Below are 14,773 nucleotides of genomic sequence, written 5' to 3' on the forward strand. Positions count from 1 at the left end.
TCACCCAAGACCCAGGAAAAGAAATGAAGAAAACAGTTTTCCTCAGAAAAGACTGCCTGACAGAAGCTTCATTAAGAATCAGCTAATCCAACATAGAACTAGCTACGCTTGGAGTAGGCCATGACTTGAGTGGCAAAAGAGCTTAACAGTTAGATGGCAGGGCCGAATGCTGATCAAAAACACTTTCCGTGGAATAGCCTCCCTAAAACAGGATGCAACTTGCATAAACCATAAATCAAGTATCTGAACAAAAATATCGTAACATTTTTGATATGTTGTCGGACTTTCCCCTGTAAACAAAAGCAATCAATAAATAAAATAATAATGGCTAAAAGTGAAACATTAAATGGATGATGTTGCTGTACAAATGAAGTGTGTGCACACCAATGTGCACAAACATATAGCTCGCATACCTACCTTATCTTTCTCAGTGGCTCTTATGTCTTCCTTCCTGCAGACAAAATTGAAATATTAATAAAGTAGCATAGTGGATTTTCAAAACTTTAAATAAACTAGTGCTTAGGTATAAAAAACGGCAAGTCATATACTTCTAGCTACGACTTAGAGTAAAGAACTCATGGAGTCTGCAAACACATCTGCACTGTCTGTGTAGTTTAATGAACATCCTCACACATCCAAATGTTATATGGTATTAGAAGTGAATATTTATATTTGTTTTTTAAGAATTTATATAGTTAGAACTGCAGCAGTAGAAAAAATGGTTGTGATGTTAACAGAAAGAATTCACTAGCTGTAAGGTAATTTAGCACGTAGCTAGAAGCTTTGGATAGAGACATTTAATTTGCTCCTTAATAAAAGCAAAAAGCATGAAGATACAGATTCTGCCAAATTTCTGCATGTCATTGAGGAAGAAGCCTTGTAGCAATAAGAGAAATATTCAGAAATGATTGTGAACCCAGAGAGAAAGTACAGTTGTGTAATAACTTATCATAACAGTAGATGTCCTACTGATCACTGTTCCTCCTAACATATGGGTTGTCACCACTGATGTCCAGCCAGGGTACCCAAGCTTTACCTACCCAATATAGCATGTCCAATGCATGACCTCAGCTTTAATGTTGTGGGGCATACAGATGGAAGTACAAGCATGGCTCCTCAGACTGTCTTCAAGCCAGCAGCCTGATTACTACAGAAAGAGGGAGACTGGTCAGCGGGAAGGGTGAAACTCAAACAGGTAAGAAAAATCTCCGGTTCCTATGTAACTGAGCAGAGGTTAAAGCAAGGAAGGAGGAGGAGAAGTAAAGGAAAGCTGAAGTAAGGTAGTGAAGAAGGGATGGACGGGGGGATGGAACCCTGCAGTAGTGCTCATGACATTATGTTAAGTTCTTACACAACTACACTATGTCCTGACTGAAATCACTGTTGCAGTATTCCTGACATATGGGTGATTCCCCAGAACTGCAAGAGGGAGGGAGAGAGGGTGGCTGACTACTGAGAGTTGTTGTCCAGCAGTCTGGACAGGACTGAGCTAGCAAATGCTGTCCTGGAACTGGAGAAAGCATCAGTTTTGTACTCTTTGATAAAGTTGTGGATAAAGGACCATCTGGCAGCCTCCAAGAAAGACCTGGAGTTTACTCCTTTCTGAAAAGCCCCTGAGAAAGCCACTGTCCTAGTGGAATGTGCTTTTTGGCAGGAAGGCAAGGTCTTACCACAGTGCAAGTAGCAGAAAGAAATAGCCTTAGAAAGCCAAGATGAAGTAGCTTCTTTGGAAAGTAGCCTGGTCCAACTTAGGGCTCATAAATAATGCAAACAGCTGGTTAGTCATTCTCACGGATTTAGTTTTGTCCAGATAAAATCTGAGTAGCCTGTGAATGTCCAGGGAATGTACCATCCTTTGCTACCTGTTTTGTGGATTTGAATAAAAGTAGGTAGGTGAATAGCATCACTGAGGGACACTGGCATGCAGGATGGATTAGACCTGAAAGTCACCCTGCCCTTGTGAAAATTAAGAAAAGGGGAATGTTCTTGACAGCTTGTAACTCAAACTCTCCTAGCAGAGGTGAGAGCCAAGAGAAGGATGGTTTTTCCAAGTACACAACTTTAGAGAAGTGGAATATGCTGGTTCAAAAGGAGGCGTTGTAAGCTTTTCATGCAGAAAATTAAGATCACAAGGAGGAAATATGGGTTTCTTTGGGCTGTTAATATGCAGGACCCCTTGAGGAAAATTTGACCTCTGCCCTGGCCATAAGTAGAGGGTTAAGAGGGAGGCAGGCACTGATAGCTGACAGGTAAGCTTTTACAGAAGAGTAGGCCATATTTAATCAAAGTAGTTTGCACAGATATTGCAGTGCAGCAAACACTTGTGATAAGTATGGGTCCTGACTATGTTTACAGCACGAATAGGAAAACCTTTTCCATTTAGGTGTGTAAGATTTTCTAGCAGCGAGTCTCCTGTCTTTTTGTAGGACTTTAACAACCTCTTCAGAGATGAGAGAATTTTAATTCCTTGAAGACACATCATTCACAGGGTCAAACTGAGAGATGGAAGATTTGGGTGGATCAGCAATCCTTTTTACAGAGTTATCAGGTCTGGTTGAAAAGGTATTTTCTTGTAATTTGCCCTTTTCACATGAAACAGCAGAAAGCAACGCTGCCTCGGCCAAAAAGGTGCCAGCAAAAGGAATTTGGGTACTTCCTTTTGTGCTTTGAGAAGGCAGAGGAAAAGAATAGAGAAACTTCCTTGTCCACTGGGAGGAAATGGCATCTGTATGCAAGGCTGTGGGACAAGGGTCCTTGCTTCAGAACTGGGGGAGTGGATTATTGGTTGGTGATGCAAAAAGGTCTATCTGGAGAGTACCCTACTGAAAGGTATTCATATGGGTCCTCCAAAGAGTGGACAAAGGAGTCTGCTAGCATATTGTCCCGAGAAGGAAAGTCTGTAGCTGTGAGCGTGATGTCCATCTGGGTGGCCAAGTTCCATGCCTCCTGTGCTCACCTCATTTTCTTCAGACTGATATGTTCCTTCAGCAGCTGAGGTTGCCATTAGCTCTGTACTCTGTTATCCTGTCCATACCACCCATATGTCATCAGAGACATCTGTGTGAACCTGTTGAAGAGGAGGAGGAGGCAGTGTGAATGGCAGTCCTGGGTTGAGAATGAGGTGTCCCTTCCACCAAAGCTGCGCCATTCTGAAACGAAGGAGGAGGGGAAATAAGGTGTCCAAGAGGTGACAGTGCTGCCACCACACATTTTAGGCATCACTGGATCCCCTTCTGAAGGAGTCTAGCCAGACAGAACATAGGGATGGCGGCTGCCATGAACCCCAAAAGTCTTAGCATCTGCCTTGCTGAGTAATGGGTTGCACAGGAGAGGAGAGATTTTGGAAAAAATTGGCCAGACTGTGAGCTTTCTCCTGAAGGAAGAATGCATGCATTTTCTCTCTCCAGTCTGCAGCCCACAGAAACCAGGTCCTGTGTAGGGGCCATGTGGACTTTTTTGGAATTTATTGTGAAACCCAGACATGTCGGGAGTTGGAGGGTGAAGTGTAGATACTGATAAATTAATTTCTGGAGAGAGAGCCTAGATCAGTAGGTCATTCAGGTAGGGGGGAAAATTGGATTCCATGAGTGTGAAAAAAAGCTACTACTGGAGCTACACACTTTGGGAACCATCTTGAAGCTGTGGAATACAAAGGCAGAGCAGTAAATTGAAAATGGGAGGAACCAGAGGAATCACCTGCAAGAAGGATGAAAGGGTATGGGGACGTAGGTGTCCTTCAAATCTAGTGACATAAAAGCTTGGGGGAGGATAAAAGGCAGAAGTGTGTGAAGAGAGAGCATTTTAACAGATGGTACCTTCACTTAAGTGTTTAGGAGACACAGGTCTAGGATAGGTCTTCACTACCCTTCTTTCCTTAGCATTAGAAAAATTCCTGGAGTAAAATAATTTTCCTCTGAAGTCCTTTGGAACTTGCTTGATGGTACCCTGACTCAAGAGGTATTGAATAAGGAGGGCAAGAAAGGACCTTCTCATACCTCATAAGTACATTTACCTTAAAGCTTGTTCTTTCAATATACACTTTATGTTTACAACATTATGAAAACCTAGTTTCAGTCCACTCTCAATATATTAATCCATTTGTATTCCATTCTCTTAGTTTTATTTTGTATGCCCCATCCCCAGCATGCATTAAGATCTACAGCCTTGGGTGCTATAATAGTGTCTCCGGCCGACATGGAGATCCTCCAGAAGGGCCTAAATGAGACTGATGCATGGTATCAAAGCCATGGTCTCAAGCTAAATGCAAAAAAATGTGCAGTAATCCCCTTTGGAAAAGACAGAGTACCCGCAAACTACAACATAGGAGGTAATCCCCTGAAATCTGAAGAAGAAATAAGGGATCTAGGGACCCAAGTAGATAGTCAGCTTTCCTTTGATAACCATGTTGCCAAAGTGGTTAGAAAATCCTTCTATGTGACCCATCTGATCACAAAAATGTTCGCATCAAGATCCAAGAATGTAATGGTGCCCCTTTACTCTTCCCTCATCAGACCCATTATTGAGTACAATGCACCAATTGGAATGTACCTGGCTAGACATGTCCAGCAGCTGGAGAGACCACAGAGGTACCTAACCAAGAGGATTACTGGCCTCAAACAGTTGCCCTATGCAGCACGATTGAAAAAGCTAAGACTGTTCTCTGTTGCATACCGCTTTCTCAGAGGCGATCTCTGTCTAACGTACAGAGCCATGTCCAACCCAGAATTGTTGAACATGCTCCATCTTAGCAAAACTAAATCTACTCGAGCTACACGCTCTAGGGATATAAACCTCAACACAAAACACAACAATGAATAGAACATGTTGGAGGGATAGATTCCCTTCGCAGAGACTTCCCTTACTATGGAACAGGGTCCCGATCTACATAAGACAGAGCCCCTCACTATCACTCTTCAAGAGGAACCTTGATTAGTGGATGGGTAACAAAGTTCACACCGGGGATCACACCAACAGCACTATTAGATAGGGGCCAAGGGTACTAGCTGCTAGTACAAGGGTCTAGGGAACTACTAAAGGGGCGGTGAATACCGCACAATGTGGCTGGGCTAATATATGCCTTCGGGCAGATAGCCCAGTACCAACCTATGAACCTATAAGACTAAACACTTAAACCCATGACTTGGACTCCTTGCATTATATGTTTGCATAAAGCACTCTGTTCAATATTTCTTCTAATATTAGATAAATGTGAGAAAATCCTATTTTTTTACCGTACAATTAGACTTACCAACATAAAACAACTCGATTCTATTCATGTGGCTAGATATACTAAATCTGTGTTCTCACAGACTTAACTTTTCAAAGTTAAAGGCTGTGTAAAAGTCACACTATTATTTATATATTTACAAAATACACAAGTGTTTCTGAGTCCTAGTTTGTAAGCAACTGACAGTCTGCAACGCCTCCTCCACAGACATCTTGCTGGTCAGTTTTTGCTCTCTACTTCCTAACAGACACTGACATTTACTCAAACTATTTCTTTCCCATATTTTCTTCACTTCTTCTAGACTTGCTACTCCCATTGTTTATGTCCTCCTGCCTTTTTTAAATGTAACTGCAGGACTTCAAATAAGTCACCCTTGGTCTCCCTTCCTTTCTTATTTCTCCTTGTCTGAGACAGTTACTAAACCACTTTCAGCTTTGAGCTAGTAGCTGTGCACAGTCACCATTGACTCTGTGCACTCAACGGTCTTTAGTGGGTTTTTATTTTTCTACTGAGCTGTCCCTGCAATTGATATGTATATAACAGTGAAGCCTGCAGTTTGAACACCAGTGTGTGGGCTATATTTTTATGTATTTTATTTTTCTATTGAGCTGTCCCTGCAATCAATATGTATGTAACAGTGAAGCCTGCAGTTTGAACACCAGTGTGTGGGCTATATTTTTATGTAAATTATAAATATTATGGCAGCCTAATCAAAGAACTTTGTCCACTACAATAACTCCATTTTTCTTAGTCCACAGCAGTCCCACTGGTTTTCTCTCTCTCTCTCAACTGTGCTTTATTGATTGTTTTTAGCAGTCCACTGTCTCCCTTCCTTAAGTTTATTTCTACTTTGTCAGTTCCGAGCAAGTATTTTTCCAGAGCTACAGTCCTGCAATCTGGCTTACTTTTTCTCCTTGTTTTGTTGATCTGTGGGGGTGGGGTAGCCTTTGGACTTCATTTCGAAGTCCACAGAAACCTCCTTATCATTACACAGTTGTTCAAACAGTCGAGCGCAATTTTTTACTATTACATATCACAATTAGTCAGGTTAAGGTGATATTGGACCAACTCTCCTACTAAAACTCTGGCCTAAAGCAACAAAATCAAGACTTTCATCTACTGACAGAGGCCTATTAAACTGAATCAGTCTTTTTACTTATCTCTCTTAGCAGAACTTAAGTTCAGTCACCGATTGTTTTACTCTCTCTGTTTGCCAAGTTTTCAACTGGCTGTTTACCCTCTCTAACGCTTGGGATCACTCCACTCCCCATACCCTAACCCCAATTTCCACTCACCCTACATTTATATTTCCATAGCACAAACCCCATCTTCCTCAAACCAATAACACCAGTTACATCCAGAAGAAAAATCAAGCAATAGAATTACTCCCAACAGTAACATCCACTCTAACTTACCACCCGAGACTCTCTTTCAAACTGTCCTACTACTTGCACCCCGTTACTATCACATTACATCTCTAAAACCAACCAGTAGTCACCCAACATTTTCTAATCCTAATTTACAACAAAGATAAAACTCAAGTGAAATATGTCCCTAATTCAGATTTTACTATTCCTCCTCAGTGTAATAGCCTTCATCACCGATTATCAAATCCACCTCCTAAGACTTCAACTAATCCTCACAAAGAATGTCAACATCTACCCAGCCTTTCTACATAACACCCCATCTCTACAAACAAATCCCATGTGATTTATTTTTCTATAAATATGTCAAAACCAGGTACCCACATTTACGATCAAATACCAAAACAAGACCAAAATATAACAGGCCACACACTTTTCTCTGTAAAATATCCATTCAAAAAATTAGCAAAGATATTCACTCCAACCCAGGTCCCACTGTTCATTGAACCATCACTTCCAACCCCAAAAGAAACCAGTCACCCACTGCCTCTCAACAAAAAACAAAACCCGAACTCACCTCACTAAATATGAACCTAAGTATGTGCAATAAAAATCATGACATACATGTCTACCTTGTCACATACACTCCTTATGTTGCCATAGCTACCGAAACCTGGTTAAAAAATAAATACAGGACCCCCCCCCCCCCAGGATACAATATACTCAGGCAAGATAGACAAAACAAGATGCAGGTGGTGTAACAATCTATAACAATTCCCTAACCATTACCTTACTCCCACAGGAAATGCCCAAATTTAACAATGCTGAACTTCTACCACTCCTAAAAAATCAACAATATGAAAACTGTATGTTTAACAGCAATTTGTATACCACCAGGGAATAACACTGATACTGCTGACAACATCCTGTCAGATATCCCAACAAATCACCCATAAAACTATAACACTTAGAGACTTAAATTTGAGTTGCCAGTCTCTTGAACTCCACCACTGAATCTATAAACCTATATAACTTTAAACAATTAATAACTACACCCACTAGGCTCAATAAATCTTCAGGGAAATGCTCAACATTAGACTGGATTCTTACAAACAAACCAGACAAACTGACAAATGTAGGTTGCCTATCAGACAACGTAAGTGACCACATACAAACATATGCCATTAGAACTCACCATAACCTAGATAAACATATTATCTACAATCAAATACGAAATACAACTAATTTCAGCAAAGATATTGTCAATGAAACACTAACAATATAACTAGACTGTACTTAGAACAATAGCACTAGATACTGCTTAGAACACTTACATTCTTACAGACCTTAAATAATCTAGCACCAGTACATAACTCCACATTGTGGCTAAAAAAAGAAAAAAAATTATAAAAAGGGATAAGTCCTGGAGAAATTGGTATAAAAATAATAAAAACAACTCAAAATGCCTTCCAGCAATTTAGACATCTTCAAAACCTTGCAAAACTCCATGTCAAACAGTACATGCAAACATACTATATCAACCAACAAGACAAACATCAAAACAACCCCAAGCATTTTTGGTCATCACAAAATAAACTACTCCCACCCTGGCAAGACCACCACTCCCTTTCCAAAAACAGACAATGACTATCCCCACACAATTTAACTCCTATTTTATACAATCAATATTACCTCTCTTAAACACTAATACATATGCCCCCTCTCTCTACCTAGTCCAACCAAAACCACCCACAGCCCTTCAGTTTTAATCTAGTATCCACCTCACTTATAATGAAGTTGCTACTTAAACTAAAAACTACTTCTGTAGCTGTAGACCAACTACCATCAGACTACCTAAAAATGGCCACAGAAGTCATAGCCTTCCCTGTGTCCATACTAATTAATAGGTGGAAAGATATGTCCCATCACTGTGGAAAAAATCCTACATCACACCACTGCACAAAGGTGGCACATCTACAGACTTTAATAACTACAGACCAATAGTGATTCTCTCTGCCCTCTCCAAAATATTAGATAAATGCATCCATATGCAGCTGATGCAACACCCAACCTCAAATAACTTGCTCTCAAAAACACAACATGGCTTTAGGGCCCAGCACAGGACCAGTACTGCTCTACTACATTCTACCAATATAATAAACCAACACAGGAACAATGGTCCTGGTGTCCACGTGTTTAGACTTATCAAAGGCATTTGATACAGTCTCAAACCAGCAATTGCTCATTCGACTCTCCTCAATAGGACTTTCACAATACTCCTTGTCCTGGTTTCTTAGATATCTAGAAGGCAAAAAGCCATTAAATGGCAGCAAACTTACCCATCCTTTCAACCAGTTTCTACAGGTGTTCCTCAGGGATTTGTCCTGGGTCCACTCCTATTTAACAATTTATTAATAACCTCCACTCACCATGATAGTTTAGTTCAGTACGCAGATGACTCAACATTAATATATGCGGCCTCAACAATAAAATAATTCCAAGACATTACCCCAAAATCTTTCTCATCTGTATACACCTGGCTCGAAGAATCAAACCTCCTACTCATCCCCAAGCAAACTTAGTTAATGATTTTTACCTCAAAAGTTGCCAAAATTAAAAGCAATCTTTTACTATAAAGTCAGCAAATAATACTGTCATTGAAACTAACTTGCAGTAAACTTCTAGGCATTATAACAGATGACAAACTCAAATATGAAAAGCATATTACTGCACACCACTAAATCCACACACCAGAAACTAGGGTCCCTTTATAGTATCAATGGATTCTTTACAGATACTGCAAGAAAAAACTCTATCCACCACCTTCATACTGCCAACTCTCATACACCGTTCCTATCCTAACAAACTTTAACAATACTCAAAGAAACTTGCCTCCTGCTACAATAAACTAGCTAAATTTGCCACCAATCTCCCACATAGGACCCACCATTGTCATAGTTTAAAGCAATTAAATGTCTTGAACTGCACAACTACCCAACATATTCAGAACTAACAGCAGCACACAGACTCGTTCAAAAAATGCCCTGCATTACAAAGCTTATTACTTGCCCTACTGCTCAGCAAAGGACCTCCGTTCTAGTAACACTCTTACTACTCAGAAATAAGTCAAATAATGTTGCAGGAGACTCCCTCTACTCGCAATATGTTGCTAAACTCTGGAATAGTATCCCCACACAAAAAAAACTCTTGACAAACTCAGTTTTAAAGCACTGCTTAGACATCGTAACCAGTCCTAGTCCTGCACATGCTCATCACCAGATTAAGACTTTGTGCTCACCATACAACTCTCTCCAAATACTCAACTTAAACAGAATACTGTACACCTCTCACTGAAATGACAAAACAATTTTTACACATAACTTTTGCCCATACACTCCACTAAGCTGCATGTGGGCTTTCTCTTTAGCAACTTTTATCTCTGTAAAATCTTAGAAAGTACAAATGCAACTTCTGTACGTGTAGAAATGTAACTGCTCTGTGTTTAACTGGAACTAAATATAATACAATCTAAACAAGTTGAGCTTTTCTCCCCGGGCCTCCTCTGAAAATGGGCATTACCCCAGTCGGACTTTCCTGGCAAACAAAGACAAATAACATACACGGGATCTACAGGGACAGGTACAAAATTTCATATATTTCATTCCTTTGTTAACTTGGCATTGCCCATTATAACACAGGTGGCGTTTCAAGATTCATACTAACATAGGTCCATCAGGTAAGCAACTTCTTGATTTTTCTCATGGTATGTCAAAATATGCCAATGTTTTGATCTAATATTTTGCACCGCCTCTATATGCCTGTTATATGTTAGAACCATTAAAAAAAAGACAAAAGCTCCGGTACCACGAGAAGCTGTAATATTGTATTTATTTTTATAGCGAAATAAATACAATATTACGGATAATCCTGGTTCCGGAGCTTTTGTGGGTTTTGTTTTATTTGTTTACGCCTACTGCTTTTGCTCCTGGATTCATATCCTAGGTATTTTTTTAAAGTCCCTTCACATGTTAGAACCATTCACATCTCATTAGGTACCTTAATTGCATCTCTTTTGTTAGATATATTTTGTGTGTTCTCTATGGATTCACCAAAAGCTTTACCTATAGCATCTTTATTATCTAATACTTTCCTTTTACAAAATTCAGTTTCTTCTTTATTATATTCTACTCTCAAAAAGTTAATACCCATTTCATTCAGTTGCTCAGCCAAGATTCTGCAATCTGTATTTAGTCTAGCCACTCTACTCATTTGTCCCTTTGGTATATTCTTAAAGAGAAATGTGGGATGCATACTGGCTCTAGTTAAATTTGAAATTCTTCTGACATCTGTCATTGACTTCCTGTTCTTATCTATATTCACAGTGATGTCTAAGAAATGTACTGATTCGCAAGATGCCTCATATTTCAATTTTAAAAATGATACTGTTCCCATGAAATATGTAATACATTCCTTCAATAGTTCAGTACCTTTCCACAATAACACATCATCGAAAAATCTTTTATAAAACAAAATATTGCTTGCAAAGTTATTCAAACCATTGAAAACATAGTTCTGTTCCCATTGAGCAAGCACAATATTAACAAGGGTACTTGAAATGCGAGTACGCATCACACCACCTTTTATTTTTTAGGTGGTGTTTTTCTGGAAATTAAATATATTATTCTCCAAAACAATAAAAAGTAATTCACAAATCACATTTAACTTAAAAAGTCTGTATTGCTAGTCAAATACTCCATAGTCAATTCAATGCCACTGTCATTTGGAATTACTATGATTAAAGAATCTACATCAATCATAACCAATAAAATATCCTCACCCAATATGTTTTGGCAAGACCAAACATATAACTGATGTAACAAATCGTTTGAATCAGAGATAAAAGTCTGTGAAAATGCTAATGCATCTTTTAACTCTAAGTATAATGAAACTGGCTCTTCGGGCCAACCCCTGCCCAAAACTATAGGTCTCATAGGCAGGTCTAACATATTTTTATGTATTGTTGGTAAACCATAATAAACGGGTATAATTAGGGTGGAAAAATATAAAAATAGTTCATTAATTCAAGATCAAGCATCCCATTCATATGCATAGACTATAGATTAACATTTAGAATTTAACTCACCTTTCGAAGAGCCTATTTGTCTTGGATTAACTTCTCTGTATGTAGTTTAATCAACCAGTAACTTAGTAATAGATTGAATATATTTCTCCTTATCCATAATCGCAATGCACCCCCCGTTATCTAAACTCTACCACTATATTTTTATTTAACTCAAAATTTTTAAGTGCTCTTTTCTCATTTGGTGTTAAATTATAAAATGGGGTACAAGCATACTTGCCATTAAAACAGCATCATATAAATAAATAATTTTTACACACCCTTTCAAAGGCCTGTATAATAGGTTTATTGTTGGGAATAAAAGTACTAGGTTTTCTTAAATAACCCTCTTCAATAACAACGTCATCATCAAATAAAGTCTTTACATATAATTTCCTAGTAAAAATTCTCAATTCAGTCATTACATCCACTATATTACCTTTAGATGCTGGGATAAAAGTCAAACCTTTCTGCAATACAGAATGTTCAAAGTGTGAGAGCACATGGCTAGAAAAATTCTCCACCAAGTACTCTTCATTTGTTTCAAGCGATTCTGCTTCACTGCAGAGCATATCAAAGTCTATGCTTTTTATATGTCGACTTATGCTTCTGTCTCCTTCTCCAATCCTCTGACCTTGCTTCTCTCCTTCCTGACTGAAAGTGGAGCATCTTTTAATAGCTGTGCAAGATCTAAAGGATCCAGTGCTGTCAGAGTTATCATCTAGTACTGGGTTGTTAATCACCGCAGTCCCTGTAATTTCCGATGGTGGTTTGTCAACCTCAACCGCCTTGTTTTATCATGGTCATAATAAATCTCATCAGATGAAAGAGTGACTTGGCCACTTTTAGTCCATGAAAAAACATGTCTGCTTAGCTTTCCATGCTATAAATGTCATAGGACTCTCTAAACTCCTGATTCTAAACAGAATCGGGTTAAGCAAACACCCATACTAGAGACTAAAACCTATACTTATACAGCAATTCCACCAGATGATTACAGATACCTAGTCCAATGTAATCACAGTTTTGAGAAAAGGTGGCTCTGACTTATCAGAATACTTCCTTCGGAACCTTTAAAACCAGTATGGATGACTGGATCGATTATCACAAATTTTCACTGGGAATATGTGGAGAAAGTCTATTTAATATAAGCCACTGTTGGTCTCCCACTAGTACTGGTTGATGTGACTGAGCTTCTCAGTAGTCTTCTTTGGCTGTAAACTTAGCAGGAACAAATAAACCTATTAATATCCAAAAAATACTTTTTTGACCAAAATGTGTCCATTGTTTTAAGAAAAATCCTTCTATATTGTGCAGCCTATAAACTGTGTCTACATCTAGGGATGTCATTGTCCCTTTTACTCAGCCCTCAGACCAATCACTGAGTATTATGCTCCCCATTGGCATGTATCTGTCCAGACACATGCAACAACTGGAATGCCCACAGAGATACCTTATTAAAAGGAAACATGGCCAAAGCAACATGTCCTACGCAGACCAACTCAAAGCCCTGTCACACTACTTGGTATCCTACAGCCTGCTAAGATATGACCTGTGTTTTGCATTCAAGGCATTCGCTGACCTAATACCGATGGATTTACTGCACATCAGCAAGACAAATGGCATCAAAAATACTTAGTCTAGAGATCTAAATCTCTTCAACATTCAACATCAACAGAACAGCTTGGAGGGACAGGTAACTTGGATGTATGGTTGGGAAATAGAAAATCTACCCCAGGACTGCCCCTTGTACTATTAATGAACAGAGGAATCTCCTAAATGCTTTAGCCTATATGCATGGGTCCCCTAAAATTATCTATGGTAAGACCTCACTTATTCTCATTAGAAATAATATATTACTATTAATCATGGGGTGGGGTAAGGTCAATCTCTAACCAAATGGGATAGGGTCATTCAAGCATAAAAAGGGAAAACAGATTGGCTTAAAATGGCCTGCAAGGGCAGCTAGCCAAGTACTTTCCTATGAACCTATACATCACAAAAACATATAATTTATTAAATCAATTTAAAATGTAGGTAGAATACTCAGTTTTAAAAGGTCAGCAAAACAGTGGACGACTTTTAATAATGTAGAGATTATTATTTAATGAAATGTACAAGTCAGCTGGTATTCAAGGATTACAATGTTAGTAGGTAGTGTTACTTGTACAAGTATTTACTCAAGTTTGTTGACTGGAAAATGAGCTGGTCCACAGACCTTTTTCAACCACTTCCCTGGCCATGTAGCCAAGAAAGATATTCCTGATCGCCGCAGAGATGAAGGCTGCTCTTCCCCTTGAGACCAGATCCAATTTGTAATGAGTGATAAAGGTATGTGGATTAGCCCAAACTGCAGCAGCAGAGAGAACATCATTGGAGAATCTGGATAAAAATACTGATGAAGTTGCCATGGACCTGGCTGAATGGGCTCTCAAAGGTTTTTGCGCAGACAAACTCAATTTGTTATAGATAAAGGAGATAAAAATCAGTTAACCATTTGGCTAAAGTTACTTTTGCAACTGGCTTGCCCAATCTGGATTCTGCAAAAGAAACAAATAATTGATATGATTCTTTGAAAAATTCTTTGTTCTATGCAAATAGAAACATAATTGTCTGTGAACATCCAACAAATGTAAAATGTATTCTCTTTTGTTTGTGAAATTTGGAAAGAAAACTGGAAGATTAATAGACTGATTGATGGATTCTGACACCACTTTAGGAAGAAAGAAAGAGCTAGTTCGTAGTGCTACCCTATCTCTATAAAATATTAGATAAGGAGGCTTAGAGGACAAGGCTTGAAGTTCAGAGACTCTTCAAGCATATGTTATAGCTACCAAGAAGATAGTTTTTCAGGTTAAAAATTTTATTTCACATTTTCCTGATGGTTCAAAAGGAGAGCAATTTAAAGCTTTTAAAACTAAATTCAAATCCCACGGTGGAGTTGGATCTTTAAAGGAAGGTTTCAGAAGGATACCCCTTATTAAGGCCTTACAAAGTTTTGAAGAAGCCAAGGTGGAATTGTATATGAAAAATAGAAATGTCAGGTAGTTGTACTTCAATAGT

At 38.8% G+C, this 14,773-nt stretch overlaps 1 protein-coding gene across 2 annotated transcripts in view; it reads right to left on the reverse strand.

Moving 5' to 3' along the window:
- EXOSC1 (exosome component 1) overlaps positions 1 to 14,773 on the reverse strand; it is a 311,547-nt gene that overhangs the window by 179,345 nt on the left and 117,429 nt on the right. For both annotated transcript variants that reach the window (XM_044056237.1, XM_044056236.1), the window contains exon 5: positions 418 to 451. In XM_044056237.1, coding sequence (XP_043912172.1) covers positions 418 to 451 — 34 coding nt within the window. The remainder of the gene's footprint in view (positions 1 to 417; positions 452 to 14,773) is intronic.

The sequence above is a fragment of the Protopterus annectens genome, chromosome 14.part0, assembly GCF_019279795.1.
Source record: "Protopterus annectens isolate FY-2018-M chromosome 14.part0, PAN1.0, whole genome shotgun sequence".
NCBI classification, from domain to species: domain Eukaryota; kingdom Metazoa; phylum Chordata; order Ceratodontiformes; family Protopteridae; genus Protopterus; species Protopterus annectens.